Below are 14871 nucleotides of genomic sequence, written 5' to 3'. Positions count from 1 at the left end.
TGCCTGAATGACGTGCCCAAAGTAAACTGCCGTAGCTCAGGCCCTGAAGCCAGGATTTGCATATAATTGGTACCATTGGAAAGAAAACACTTCGAAGTTTGTAGGAATGTTTAAATAATGTAGGGGAATATAACACAATAGATATGATAGGGGAGAATCTAAAGAAAAAACAACCAGATTTCTTTGAGAGAGACCATCCTCTTAGAAATGCAAGAGACAGGTCATATTGAAAATTAGCTCCCTGGATGCAATTCCTATGTCTTCCACAGGGTGTCAGCAGTCTATGTTCAAGGTTTCAGGCTTGTAAAAAAAAAAATGAATAAGAAATAACAGTTTTAGTAGAGGGACACGGTCTTGGAAATTTGTGTTTGCGCTCACCATGAAGACATTACGCACCTGCTAAAATCTGTTTCCTACTGAACATACTTCTTTCAGAAAAAAATTATAGTTTTATTACATTTTAGGGTATCTGAGGAGTAAATAGAAATGTATTTTGACTTGTTGAATCAAAGTTTAGGGGTAGATTTTCAGATTCCTTTCTCTGCAAGTTGAACGAGTGCATTACTCAAATTGATGGCGCCAACTAAACTGACATTTTGGGATATAAAGGATTTTATCTAACAAAACGACACTACATGTTAATGCTGGGACCCTTTGGATGACAAATCAGAGGAAGATTTTAAAAAAGTAAGTGAATATTTAATTGTTATATGTGAATGTATGACACCTGTGCCGGTGGAAAACTATTTTGATGTGGGGCGCCGTCCTCAAACAATCGCATGGCATGTTTTGGCTGTAATGGCTACTGTTAGATTAACAAGAATTGAAGCTTTCAGCCGATATAAGACACTTATATCTACCTAAATGTTTAAAATACATCATATTTATGATTATTTATTTGAATTGCGCGCCCTCCAGTTTCACAGGAAGTTAGCACACACATTGACAGACACACTGTATTCCAACCTGAGCACACATACAGTAGGTCCGCTGGCCTTTATCCTAGTAGATCCAGCCTTTATCCTAACCAGGTGGTCAGAGAAAACCACAACACATACCATTAACTCACCACAACATAAATCCCACACTCATTCCTAAAAGCCATATCCAGAAAAAACAACTTACACTCACCTAGGTTGTTGTCTGTTAGCACCTCCTTGACCTTCTTGGTGATGGCGTATGTGTCCAGCTCTGGGGACATTGCCACCAGCTCCTGGATGCCCAGGGGGTGTGGGGCTGGTGGAGGGACAGCAGACTGGGGGTGGATTTCCCTCCTTCTGGGTGGGGGGGCATTAGGCCCAGGCCATCAGGCTGCTGGTTCTCTTTGCTGCTCTCCAGGGTATGGCTGACGGGCTCCACCAATGGGCTGGGGTGGCTCTCCTCTGGGCTGGGGGGTGGGGAGGGCGACGACTGGGCCGTCACTGGGCTTTTATCTATGGGCGGTAGTCACAAAACATCAGAGGGTGAAATCATCAGTCAGAGCAACAGATAAAGAAGCAAAGAGACCTTCTATATTCAGCTGATTAGCTAGAAAAGACACTCGTACTCTTATTGACCATATGTATACAAATAATTACTTGTATAAAATAAATAGGCCCAAGCTGCAGTGTGTGATGTGTAGTGGCCCACCTCGAGAGAGGCTTTGGCTGGGAAGCTGGGTGAGTGCTTGGCCCAGCTGGTCCAGCAGCCACAGCTGCATGCGGATGAAGGGTTCCCTGCCTTTCTGGGTCAGCTTGCTCCAGGGTTTGGGCCGAGACAGCATGTCACTCACACTGCCCTGAGACAGACCCAGCACCTGGAGAGAGGATACACAGGATAAACATCAAGTTATTCCTACTGAGCAGATGCAACAATTTCAGTACCTCTTTGGTATCTGTTCGAGACATGACAAAATGCTGACTGGCACATCAGCTTCAATAAGGACCCATTTAAGTGAATATCTACAACCACTAGAGGGCAGAACCACTCAATCTATACGAATTGAAGAACAAACTTTGATTACACATGCTCAAAATCAGTTTCATATTCACATGATACATCTTAATCATTTTTGGCTTAGAAAGAGGCCTCACAAATGACTTATTGAGACACATTAAGTTATCCAAAATATGTCATCCTTTTTAGAGGAAGCATGGAGTGAGGTGAACACACACCTTTTCACCAAAGATCCTCTGACAGATGCCGTTCTTAGCCAGCTTCTCTTTGACCTGCCGGGTGAGTTCGATGGTGTCCACCTCATGGTACATGTACATCTCATACTGCTCCGGCGTCAGCGGCGGCACGGTGGGCTTCAGGGTGCGGGGGAGGTATGATGGGTAATAGGACAGGCCACGACCAGGGCCGGGTGACTCCCCACTCACTGACACGTCCGACTCCACTTTTACTTCCACAGACCGTACCATCCCCGAGCCAGTGTCCTCCTCGGCTGCAGACGCCTCCTCACTGTTGGGCAGACACTCTCCGTTCTCCAGCCGGGGCCAGGGCCGGGGCAGGGCCGAGGGGCCCGAAGACGAGGAGGAGGACAGGGAGGGAGACACTGAGGTGAAGGGCCGAGAGCTGCCGCCCCCTACGCCACCTACCATGCCTATGGGCCCCCGCTCCACAGACCAGTGCTGGTCGAAGTAAGTCCCCGCCTCACCGATCTCCGACTTGACTTTACGGATGATGTTCTGGACAAAGGCGGCGGGGGAGAGGACACTGAGGGGGGTCTGGGGGCTGCTGATGGGGTTGGCCATGCACACGGTCACAGTGCCCCCCTCCTCCTGTTTGATGAAGGTGGGTAAAGGCAGGACCTTGGAAGGCTCAGGGAGCCCCAGGCGCTCCACCTGGGGCCCGGCGCTGGTGGCAGAGGCCCTGCCACAGACATCCATCTCCATCAGGGCCTGCTGCTGCGCCTGCATCTCCCTCCTGGCCTGCTCCAGGATGTTCTTGATGGTGTCGTCTGAGCTGCCGCCCGCCCCATTACTGCTCAAGCCGGAGGGGCTGCCCAGGGACGACTTAATGTCACCTGCAGATCGTGCATGCACACACAAACACACGCAAACCGTTACAGAGAACTCTACGAATACACAGTCCACACCAACTTCAAAAACGTCAACTGACATCAATGAAAATTGCTCTCAAAATGTACAAACCAAAAATAATGATAATTAAAAATGTCACCTGACCTAGCACAGTTGAATAAAGAGTAGATGCATAACCTGTTCCAGACACACCTCCTCTCTGGGACTGGATCTCCTTCTTGGCCTGCTCCAAGATATTTTTGATGGCGTCGTCTGACCCAGTTTCAGGAGTTCGGATGCGAGGAGTGATGCTCCCTACCACAGAGAGGGTAACAGAGAGTGAGAGAAAAGGAGGGGGAGAGAGAGCGAGTGAGTGGGATGGCTGATCAGAGAGCAGTTCCAAGGCTTTGCTTTCGACTGGAAGATCAATGGCTGCCTTTGAGATGTTGGCGTCTGAGGTTGCGGTATACGGCAAGCTCAACTTTCAAATGCTCTGAAATCTGGGAAGAAAACAAAGTTTAAAAGTAACACAAGAAACATGGGAGAGGAAGCCACCTCTGTTCTCTTGGCCCTCGCATCCCTATGGGGAAGCTTCTGCCTTGTCCAGTCCAAGCTCTCCTCTGTCCTGGCACCCCAATGGTGGAACCAGCCTCCCCCTGAAGCTAGGACAGCAGAGTATCTTAAATAATCCCCCCCCCCCCCCCCCCCCAAGAGACCTAACACTCGCACTTAACGTTCTTACCGCCTTACTAGCTCTGACTTTGGTGATAGCTACTTTAGTGGAAAAATGTACTTACTATGACTGTGATATGTGGCTGTCTCACCTAGCTATCTGAAGATGAATGCACTAAAGTCGCTCTGGGTAAGAGTCTCTGCTAAATGACTAAAATGTCAAATGCAAATGAAGAAGTTAAAAGTGCAGCCCAGGGAGATTAAACGGTTTAAATGCAGAGAGGCCCAGAAACTAAACCACCAACCTTTCAAAACTCATCAGAGAGACAGAGCGGCCAACTCTGCTCAATCCCACAGCACTAATAAAATCCTCAAATACAAATACTGCTACCGCAACACACAACCTTCTGCTTTAGCACATTAAATGCATGTACAGCAGATTAATGCCTGATATTATTTCATTTTACTCAGAGCACTTTACATAGTAGGAGGAAACTCACCTCATCCACCACCAATGTGTAGCATCCACTTGGGTGATGCATGGCAACCCTTTTGTGGAGAGGTGGAGAGATGATCTATGCCAATTAGGAATTAGGGGGATGATTAGGTGGCCATGATGGAATGGGGCCAGGTTGGGAATTTAGCTATGAGGGGTTAACACCCCTACTCTTTAGATGAGTGGCATCGGATTTTTAATGACCACAGAGAGTCAGGACACCCATTTAACGTCACATCCGAAAGACGACACCCTACACAGGGCAATGTCCCCTTCACTGCCCTGGGGCATTGGGATCACCTTAGACCAGAGGAAAGACTGCCCCTTACTGGTCCTCCTGGTCCTCCAACACCACTTCCAGCAGCATCTGGTCTCCCATTCAGGGACCGCCCAGGACCGACCCTGCTGAGTATTCTGCTGGAGTGCTGGTCCAGTCCACTCACCTCTCTGTCGGACCTGGATGGTCCTGAGGGCCAAGATGTTCTGATCGTCAGACAGGAACTGTTTCATCTTGATGAAGGGCTCCTTGCCTTTCACTGTCAGCTTCCTCCAGGGCTTGGGTCGGGCCAGTATCTCACTGACCGAGCCCTGTGATAGGCCCAGCACATAGTGACCAAACACACGCTGGCCAATGTTGTGCTTCAGCAGCTGCTCTTTCACCTGGAAGGCAATCTCTGCTGTCTCCAACTGGTCGTCATCGCCCGCAGTGGAGCTCCCGCTTTCCGATTGGTCACTGGGCAGGCCGGCCTCGATGCCGCCGGCCCCTGCAGGTCCCTGATTGGCTGACATTAGGGTGACTTTGGCTGCATACAGGGCGGTGGGGAAGGCCATGAGGGGGCTGCCGGATTCCTTCTTAAAGAGTGGGGAGGAGAGGAGCTGCTTGTGGACGATGTGGTCCGCAGACAGCCTGTCCCTTAAGCAGGGGGACACAGAGAAGGGGTGGGGGAGGTCGTGGCTAGAGGAGGAGACGTCCATTGTGGGGGGTCCAGGGCTGGCAGAGGTACGCTCATCCACTTGGGAGACTGAGGAGAAGGACCCTGAGGGCCTGCCCCACTCCCTGTCTGACTCCCTGCCTGACTCCTCTGATCGGTCCTCATCTGCAGACACAGAGTCACACTCAGATTAGCAGCACTTTCACACCCACTGGTGTATACAGCTGCATAGAGCCAACACAGTACAATACAAACAGCTTTCAAGAACTACAATTAGATTTCATAGGCATAGATACTGTTGCCTCACCATTGTTGTGTAAGATTCTGGCCTTATCCATCAGGTACTTGGGAGAGGGAAGAAAGGCCTCTTTGTCCCGCAAAAGAGCCTCTGCAGTGTCCTGGAGAGAGAGAGAGAGAGAGAGAGAGAGAGAGAGAGATAGAGAGAGAGAGAGAGAGAGACACACACACAGGCTGTTCAATTTCGATTAATCAATTATAGTGGCTGTAGATATGACGCTCATTGAGGCATTCAATGGCACTGCTAAACTTTTTCTTCCCTGACAGCAGTGGAACATTAAGAGGAAACGAAAGTTCTGTTTTGTTAAGAAGCAAACTATTTTGATTAATGCTGGGCTATGAACAACAAGGCAATAAACTTCAATATATATCTCACCTGGGACGAGCTACCATTCGTTGAGGCCAGCTTCATTACCTTCAAGATACTACAAGAGGAAAAAACAACAGTAAGAATGTTATATTGTGTTTCTATATATAAGATATTGTAATATGATTAGTCGTCTCTTCTCAAGCACCATGGGTGTTTGTCTCACCGGAGTTCTGTTTTAATCTCTTCATAGTCCAACTGGGATTGCAGTTTAGCTTCTAATCTCTGAAACAGTCAAAGAGAGGAAGCATATATAAGCAAACTCCACCGACAAGAAGGTGGGTCCATACCGCTTGCCATTTGAGTGTGTGCAGTAGGACTTACCTCAATAGCTTCTGTCTTATAGGTCAGCTGGCTTTCCAGCTCAATGATCTGATTGGCTGAGATGTTTTGGACTTCCTGTAGTGCGAACTGTAGTCTCTGTACGTTTTCCAGTAGCCTGAGGATCTCTCGGTCTTTAGCCATCAGCTTAGCCTCCAACTTGGATGGCAACACATCACCCCTCTCCTAAGTGGAAGAAAGAAAGACAGGGTGTGAGAGGAAACAGAGTCAAAAGGAGTCAAAGACACTGAAGGGTAAATAAATGGAAGGTGAGAATTCCTTTTGAAAAAGGCTAAAATTATACCGTCCAGAATTCCCACACTTAAAAGATCCATGATGTGAAGCTTCAATGAATTTGAAGGGGGGGAGGGGGGGGGGATTGAGGAACACATTGATCTGAACAGAAGAGGATGTGGTCTCGTCTCACCCCACTAGTGCCGTCTGGTGGATGGCAGCTCCCTGGGGTGGCGCTCCGGGGACTGGCCAGTTGTTCCTTTAGCCTCTCCACCTCCCTCTGGGCCATTTCTGCTTTCTACAATCAAACATCACAGCATTACAACTCACACAACAGAACACTGACACAACCAACCTGTCAGTTACTCAGCAGATATATAGATGAACTGGTCCTGAAGAGCACAGACAGATGATTCTGAGGACAGACCTTCAGAAACTAAATAAATAGAGGAGGACCACCGGCAGAAGACTGCAACTCTATATTCCTGAGAGGACTGTTTAGTCAGTGTACTTTCTTCCCAGACTGTTTACCTGCTCCGTCACACTCGGGCTGCTAATTAATGATTCATTTTGAGAAAATTTAACTAAGGGCTGCTGGCAGAGAGAAAGAGAGAGAGGAGAAAGAGAAGGTTCAAGAGAGAGAATGACAGAGAGAGAGAGAGAGAGAGAGAGAGAAGGAAAGAGAAAACAGAGAGAGAAGAGAAATCACTAGGAAGGAAAGGAAGCAATTAAGGCAATGAGGTAGGTACGAGCCCCAGCGCACGGCTCTCCGGCATCAATCGCGCTTGGCAGTCTCTCCTGTCCTTTACTGAGTGTTGCAGTGGTGCCGTGGAGCACCCACAGACGGGGGCCAGGGTTTACTGCCTCTAATCCCAGGAGCTCAGGGGGGGGGCAGGGTAGGGAGAGGCAAGGGTGCTGCAGAATGCAGGGTGTCTAATTAAACAGGATGCTTGATTACAGGAGTGATTATCTTAACGAAGAAGCATCTTATTCAGAGGGCTGCCAACAGGACGGCATTTTTCACTCACCTGGTTTGCCTTCTCAAGATTCATCATGATCACACCAACCTCCTCCGCCCTGGAACACAAACAGAACCAGCCTGTGGGTTACGGAGGGGGCAATCGCCTAGTCTAGCATGATTTATACACCCTCCTTGACGTCTGACCTCAATGTAGGGCAACACCATACAGCACAATACGCAATACATATAACATGAGTCTATAACACATTATAAACTGGGTGGGTCGAGCCCTGAATGCTGATTGACTGACAGTCGTGGTATATCAGACCGTATACCATGGGTATGACAAAACATTTATTTTTACAGCTCTAATTATGTTGGTAACCAGTTTATACCAATAAGGCACCTTGGAGGTTTGTGGAATATGGCCAATATACCACGGCTAAGGGCTGTATCCAGGCACTCCGCTTTGTGTCGTTCTAAGAATGTGTGGTATATTGGCAATATACTGTACCACACCTCCTCGTGCCTTATTGCTTAATTATACAACGGGTGGGTCTAATCCTGGATGCTGATTGGTTAAAACCGCGTTCCAGCCGGTGTCTATTTCACAAGTTACCACCGGCTAAGGATATGACGTTGAAATGGCTAGTTACTATTCCATCTCACCCTGCAATCCACTGTCTCATCAGCCCAACCAGGCAACATATAAACTTGATCTCCACTGTAAAAAAGCATCTAGACATAATCTCCCCTTTCGTTTAGATGAGCATTTGGTTTTCAACAGCAGAGCTTTGTATAAACCTTGCTGTCTGTCTCCAAAATTTGCAACATTGTTTCAATATTCAAATTTGATCTCCAGCTGTCCCATAGGAATGAATGTGTCAAGAGTTGGGATGAGACAGACAGGCAGGCAGCTTTTCTCCAAATCATGAATCAGCATAAGTTTTATGGATATATACAAAGAAATGACAATAAAAAAAACAGGTCTAACTAAATGAAATGCAGCTAGTTTGCTGTCTTTCCAGCATTTGAAGGGATTGTGTTAGCTATGTAGATGGCTAGGTTCTCTGAACAGTGTCCTGGCGAGAGGGCCCATTTTCTATACCAGGCGAAATCCCGCATCACTAGCTAGCTCATTGTTCTGTTAATGTCATTAGGAAATAGCATAAACAACTGAAAATGCAGCTACTTTTCTGTTATTCTGGCTGCACTGTTTGACGTGACTGTGTTAGCCCAAGTTGACTAGCTAGCAAGAAAGGGGATAAGAACGAAACATTAACTAACGACTGGGTCACGTCCATAGATACAGAATCAAAATACTTCACGACTGGGTTGCATCTCTGGCAACTTAACCGATAGAATGAACAACTAGCCGGCTTGGGTAGCAACCCTAGATTTGTGTCGGGACTATATCTCGTGGAAAGATGAAACAGTAGAAATAAATTAATCAAAATAATGTTTTTTTAAATGTCAATCATTATTTGAATTGGTTGGTAACCCATTGAACAAAAGTGATAATGCCCTCGAAACCAGTGTTTGGAGGATATATTGTCACAGTTTGCCAGATCTCCCGTGCCAATATATCCTCCAAACACCGACTTCGAGGGCATTATCACTTAATTATACAATGGGTGTGTCTAATCCTGGATACTGATTGGTTAAAACCACGTTCCAGCCGGTGTCTAGTCCACAAATGACCACCGGCTAAGCCCATGATGTTGAAACGCCTATTTAATGTTCCATCTCACTGCGCAATCCACTGTCTAGGGCCTAACAACACCGTGCCAATATATCCTCCAAACACCGGCTTCGAGGGCATAATCACCTAATCATCAACTCGTTATCAGACCCCTTACACACTTTTCTGAAACGATTCACACTAAATCACACACAACATAAACAAAGCATCATTCCTCACATAGCTCACTACAATACAACCAAAACCAGACAGAAACGGACTGCATGTCTGATCAATACAATACTTTTCTTTGGAGATTTCATTCCTACATGCCTCCATCCATCTAACAATCAGAGAAGTCCAATATAAATAGACAGATTATTCATGAGGTTTGTTTGAAGTTCAAAAGTTTCTTTTTAGACACATGGGAGTTGATTTTCAAAATGTGGAGAAAGATGAATTAACGAGAACTGTGAAATTGATTAAAATATGCAAAGATTTCTGAAGTTTTCAGGACAAAGAAACCCCTTTCCGTTTCACTAAATGTGTTTTGAGAGCAGCGATATTGTTCACTATCAAACAAACTATTTTCAAACAAACCATGTTCTTCCTCACCTCCGTCTGCACCCACAGTGCCCTTCATCTCACTGCTGGTTATTATGTGCTTGTTTGAGGAAGATTAATGACACAAACAACTTAACTGCATGACTTATAACCCATTCTGAATAGTCACAGAGCATTGCTTTTGGGGGGGAAGGGGAGGGGGAGGGGGTGAAACAATAGTAAAACCAGACCCATTAAAAATTCAAATAAATCAATAGTTCTCTATATTAATTAGTAGTGGTGTGGTGTGCAATAACAGTCCAGAAGCTCTGGGCAGAGTCCAGGTCACATCAATAAGCCCAGGATGGATGGAACCACACTGACAGAAAAAGGTAACAGGTGTCATATCCAGATTTAATGAACTTGAGCAGTATGGAAAAAATGCTTTGTATTGATTACCTGTTCAGATACTCAAAACAGCCAAATCACCTTTATTATTAACATCAAGGAAAAAGTCAATCAGAGTAATTAGGAGGTGAAGTAAGCTACACAGAGCCACGGAGATGAGTACTGAGAGGTAGTGGTGATAAGGGACCAGGGGGGGGGTGTTTAGTGTTTCTATTAGCCTATCACAGGCAGCTGAGGACAACACCCACTCATCGAACAACCCATATAGGATGTATTCCTCATATTCACTAACTACAAGCCGAGCCATTCACAAACGAAGCACTGGCCCAGTGGCCCTAACACCAACGCACAACCATCCTTCCTCTCTCCCCTCACAGAGAGCTAACGAGCCGTCACTGTGAACAGCTGCTGAACATGAAAGGGGAGTCGAACGGAAAATTCTTCAAATCCAGCAGAATGGATGGCAGTGGGTCTGGAAAATACAGTTCAATTGCACCATGGATTAAGCCTGGGAGAAAATCCATTAGCACCGGCTCACTGTGCTCCGTCCGCAGCACTACCCAAACAAAGGAGTGTTTACTTTGAATGTCTATCGACATCCTTCATACAACTTCACATTCATTTCAACCGTTGAGCTGGATACATAGCGCTCACAGATCCAGGACAAGGTAGAGTGTTTTCTGAAGCAATCTTTAAATGAAGCCATTCTTCTTGAGGCCTGGCAAGGCAAGGCCCTGGCTGTCAGACAGAGGAGGCCAACACAGAGCTCTCCCATCCATCCACCTGCATTAGTCGGTGAGTCACACCACAGTAACATCCGAAATGGCACCCTATTCCCTATATAGTGCACTACACGCATAGGGCTCTGGTCAAAATTAGTGAACTATATAGGGAATAGGGTGTAATTTCCGTTGCAGCCCAGGTCTGTTTTTACAATGGCATTCTGAAGGTTCAGACTGGACATGGGTACATTCCAGTGTAGAGTGACCATGTGTGAATTAGGGTAGAGCAAGCATGGCTAAAGAGAGAAGGCTGAGCATAGTGGTGTATGCATAGGTGGGGCTGAGTAGGGACCTGCAGTGGGGACATGCATTAGGGACCTGCAGTGGGGACATGCATTAGAGACCTGCATTAGGGACCTCCATTAGGGACCTGCATTAGGGACCTGCAGTAGGGATCTGAGTAAGGACCTGCAGTAGGGACCTGCATTAGGGACGTGCATTAGAGACCTAAGTAGGGACCTGCAGTGGGGACATGACTAGGGACCTGACTAGGGACCAGCAGTGGGGACATGTATTATGGACCTGCATTAGGGACCTGATTTAGGGACCTGAGTAAGGACCTGCATTAGGGACCTGCAGTAGGTACCTGAGTAAGGACCGGCAGTAGGGACCTGGGTAAGGACCTGCAGTAGGGATCTGACTAGAGACCTGCAGTAGGGACCTGCAGTAGGGGCCTGACTAGGGACCTGCAGTAGGGACCTTAGTAAGGACCTGCAGTAGAGACCTGCAGTAGGGACCTGTAGTAGGGACCTGCAGTAGGGACCTGACTAGGGACCTGCAGTAGGGACCTGACTAGGGACCTGCAGTAGGGATCTGCAGTAGGGACCTGCAGTAGGGACCTGTAGTAGGGACCTGAGTAGGGACCTGCAGTAGGGGCCTGCAGTAGGGGCCTGCAGTAGGGCCCTGCAGTAGGGACCTGCATTAGGGACCTGCAGTAGGGTCCTGCAGTAGGGACCTGCATTAGTATAGATGGAGAGATCATGAGTAGAGTAAATGAGGGTTAGGGAACATGTTAGAGAACAAGCAGTGACCACAGTATGGACATAGGCTGAGTGTGTTACATGAACAGAGGAGTTAAGAGACAGTGGAGATATAAGCAGGCTCTTACTTGTTGGCCTTCTCCTGGTCGTATTTACACCGCAGGTCCAGAAGATCTGTCTGGGCTGTGCTCAGAGCTAGAGAGATAAAGGAACAGGATTAGTCGTGATGACCTTTCACCTCACTGTGTCCAGAAAGGACCACCGGACAAAACACTCACATGAATGCAGCACTTTGATCCTCTCCTCGGCCTCACCCAGTCTGTCGGCCAGAGTGGCATCTGTGTCTTCGGCTTCCCTATGAGAAGAGAGACGCAATGTCAAAGATGACCATGCTTACATACTCTCAGGCATGCAGCACACATACTGTATTACATTCTGTTTCCACTCATTAGATTGAGGTTTAAATGTGATTACATTCAGGTCTATTGCCATTGTGCAGTATGACTGACGGGCTGGGGGCTGTCCTCTTTTTTGCTTTTATCATGTACACATCATATCATGTTCACAAGGTTGTGAGGGAGGCAAGGACCAGGCCTGTGTTTCTAACCCTTCTGTCTGGTTCTGGCCCTGGTGGTTCTGCTGAGGTGAGCCTGTGACTCTGAGGGCCTGTTTGCTGTTTGGAGTCATCACACCAGCTGTCCAGCTCGATGCCTCCCCAGGTCCTGACTCTGCTGCTGCTGGGTCCTCCTCTGTGTCTCCTGTGGATATGGAGCAGAGTACAGATGAGTGCTGTGATCATCTGAGGTGAGAGGCCACAGAGACTACATGGAACAGAGACATCCATCCGTGTGTGGATGAAAGTGGATTGTTTGTAGAACAAAAATTGTTTATTCAATTTTTTTTCTTTGAAATTGAAATTTTGAACAATCGAGCAGCAGTGAGCTAGGCCTGGGCCCATTCTGTGGTCAGGGCTGTGGCTGCAACCTGGTCTCAGAGTATTTCTTATTATTTTGTACGTAAACCACGACACTCCATTTAGTATGATATGTTACCTTTCATATGGTATGTATTAATTTGTGGATATCCATCACCCATTAAATATGATATGTTAAGAATTACAATTCATATTATATGTTACGAATTGGCAAAACGTGCAACATGTAAAGAATTCTAGCTAGATGGATAGGCTAACGTTTGCTAGCTGTCTAAAGTTAGCTAGGCTAGAGATTAGGGATAAGGTTAGAAGTTATGTTAAAGAGTTAGGGCAAGGGTTAGCTAAAAGGGTTAGGTTAAGAGGAAGGGTTAGTTAACATGCTAAGTAGTTGAACAAAAATATAAACACAACATGCAAAGTGTTGGTCCCATGTTTCATGAGCTGAAATAAAATATCATAGATATTTTCCATACGCACAAAAAGCTTCTTTCTCTCAAATGTTGTGCACAACTTTGTTTACATCCCTGTTAGCGAGCATTTCTCCACCTGACAGGTGTGGCATATCAAGAAGCTGATTAAACAGCATGATCATTACACAGGTGCACCTTGTGCTGAGGAAAATAAAAGGCCACTCTAAAATGTGCAGTTTTGTCACACAACACAATGCCACAGATGTTTCAAGTTTGGAGGGAGCATGCCATTTGGCATGCTGACTGCAGGAATGTCCACCAGAGCAGTTGTCAGAAAATGTCATGTTCATTTCTCTACCATAAGCTGCCTCCAAAGTCATTTTAGAAAATTTGGCAGTACGTCCAACCGGCCTCACAACCGCAGACCACGACATGTAATCACGCAAGCCCAGGACCTCCACATCCGGCTTCTTCACCTGCCACATGGACAGCTGATGAAACTGAGGAGTATTTCTGTCTGTAATAATGCCCTTTTGTGGGGAAAAACTCATTCTGATTGGCTGGACATGGCTCCCAAGTGGGTGGGCCTATGCCCACCCATGGCTGCGCCCTGCCCAGTCATGTCAAATCCATAGATTAGGGTCTAATGAATTGATTTCAATTGACTGATTTCCTTATATGAACTGTAACTCAGTAAAATCATTGAAATTGTTGCATGTTGCATTTATATATTTTTTCAGTACAGTTGAAAACTTGCTAATTAGTTAAATGCTAAATTGTCCGTGATGAGATTCGAATTCGCAATCAATGGGTTGCTCGACGTTTGCTTTATATGCGCACCCATCCACCCCGACTAACCACCCTACTTTAGTTTTTGGCTTAAGTAAACATCTGTCTTATGTAACCATACCAAACATAACATATCATACTAATTTGAGGGTCCCGGATTTACATTTACTATGTTACGTCTAGTCTATGAGACCAGGCTGTGCCTCTGGTCTGACCTGGCTTGTCAAGGCACTCCAGGTGTCTCTTCCAGTGCCCGCTGATCTCCCTGACCAGGGCCTCGCTGTTTGGGGCCGAACTCTGCAGCTGCTGCAGCCTCTCCTCCAGGGTGTGTGTGGCCTCAAGAACGGGAACTGGGTCTGAGAGCAAAAAGACAAACAAGATGGAGAGAAATGTTTAATTTTTCTATGAACCACTCCATGCAAAACAACCACACAGCCATAATATTGAGTGGTAATTCAAATGCTGAAGTGGATTAGTAAAGTCAAAAGTTCAACACTTCAGTCAAGTGAATGTCATTGCCTATCTATTTGATCAAATATAATGAGATATCACAATTATCTTGTTGCTGATGTCAAACTATGTCTCCTGTTATACAACTGATGTCAGGATGTTGAAAATGAACTTTTTAAATGGCATATTAAAAGAATAATATACTATACCATTTTCTGCACGAGACAGTACAGTTATCATATGCTCCCCTGCACAACAGCACCAAGAGTAGGAGACTGAGAAATTGTTTCAAAGAGAGACTCTAGAATTCACTCCAATGAGACGCCTTAGAAATCTCACAGGCTGGCTGGCCTTAATGACATGAATAGACTAAACTACTAAGATCAAATCCAATGGAACTCATCACCAGTAAATGAATGTAAAAAAAAGCCGCATAGACTGCAGTAGAATATGACGCGCACTTCAGTCCCAAATATACACCTAAACAAATCCAACAAAGTCTGGAAAAAGTCTGCTCCTGAAAAGAAGAGAAAAAGAAGACTGATTCTTTAGCACAACAGAGGAGCTGTTTTGCAATGCATGTGCGGCAGCCTGGGCCCCATGGGGCCAACT

General features: G+C 46.3%; 1 protein-coding gene across 1 annotated transcript in view; it reads right to left on the bottom strand.

Annotated features, from left to right (window-relative positions):
- Positions 1–14871, bottom strand: part of LOC115139922 (homeobox protein cut-like 2) — a 125900-nt gene that overhangs the window by 7567 nt on the left and 103462 nt on the right. The window contains 16 exon segments of the mRNA XM_029677798.2: positions 1132–1224; positions 1227–1433; positions 1630–1795; positions 2154–3007; positions 3216–3317; positions 4614–5267; positions 5410–5500; positions 5776–5824; positions 5933–5991; positions 6091–6273; positions 6515–6619; positions 7350–7398; positions 11805–11871; positions 11955–12031; positions 12284–12434; positions 14025–14165. Coding sequence (XP_029533658.2) covers positions 1132–1224; positions 1227–1433; positions 1630–1795; positions 2154–3007; positions 3216–3317; positions 4614–5267; positions 5410–5500; positions 5776–5824; positions 5933–5991; positions 6091–6273; positions 6515–6619; positions 7350–7398; positions 11805–11871; positions 11955–12031; positions 12284–12434; positions 14025–14165 — 3048 coding nt within the window.

Source organism: Oncorhynchus nerka, linkage group LG13 (genome assembly GCF_034236695.1).
Source record: "Oncorhynchus nerka isolate Pitt River linkage group LG13, Oner_Uvic_2.0, whole genome shotgun sequence".
In the NCBI taxonomy this organism is placed as follows: Eukaryota; Metazoa; Chordata; class Actinopteri; order Salmoniformes; family Salmonidae; genus Oncorhynchus; species Oncorhynchus nerka.
The sequence above is the reverse complement of the archived record's forward strand: the minus strand, read 5'-3'. Positions and strand labels throughout refer to the sequence as shown.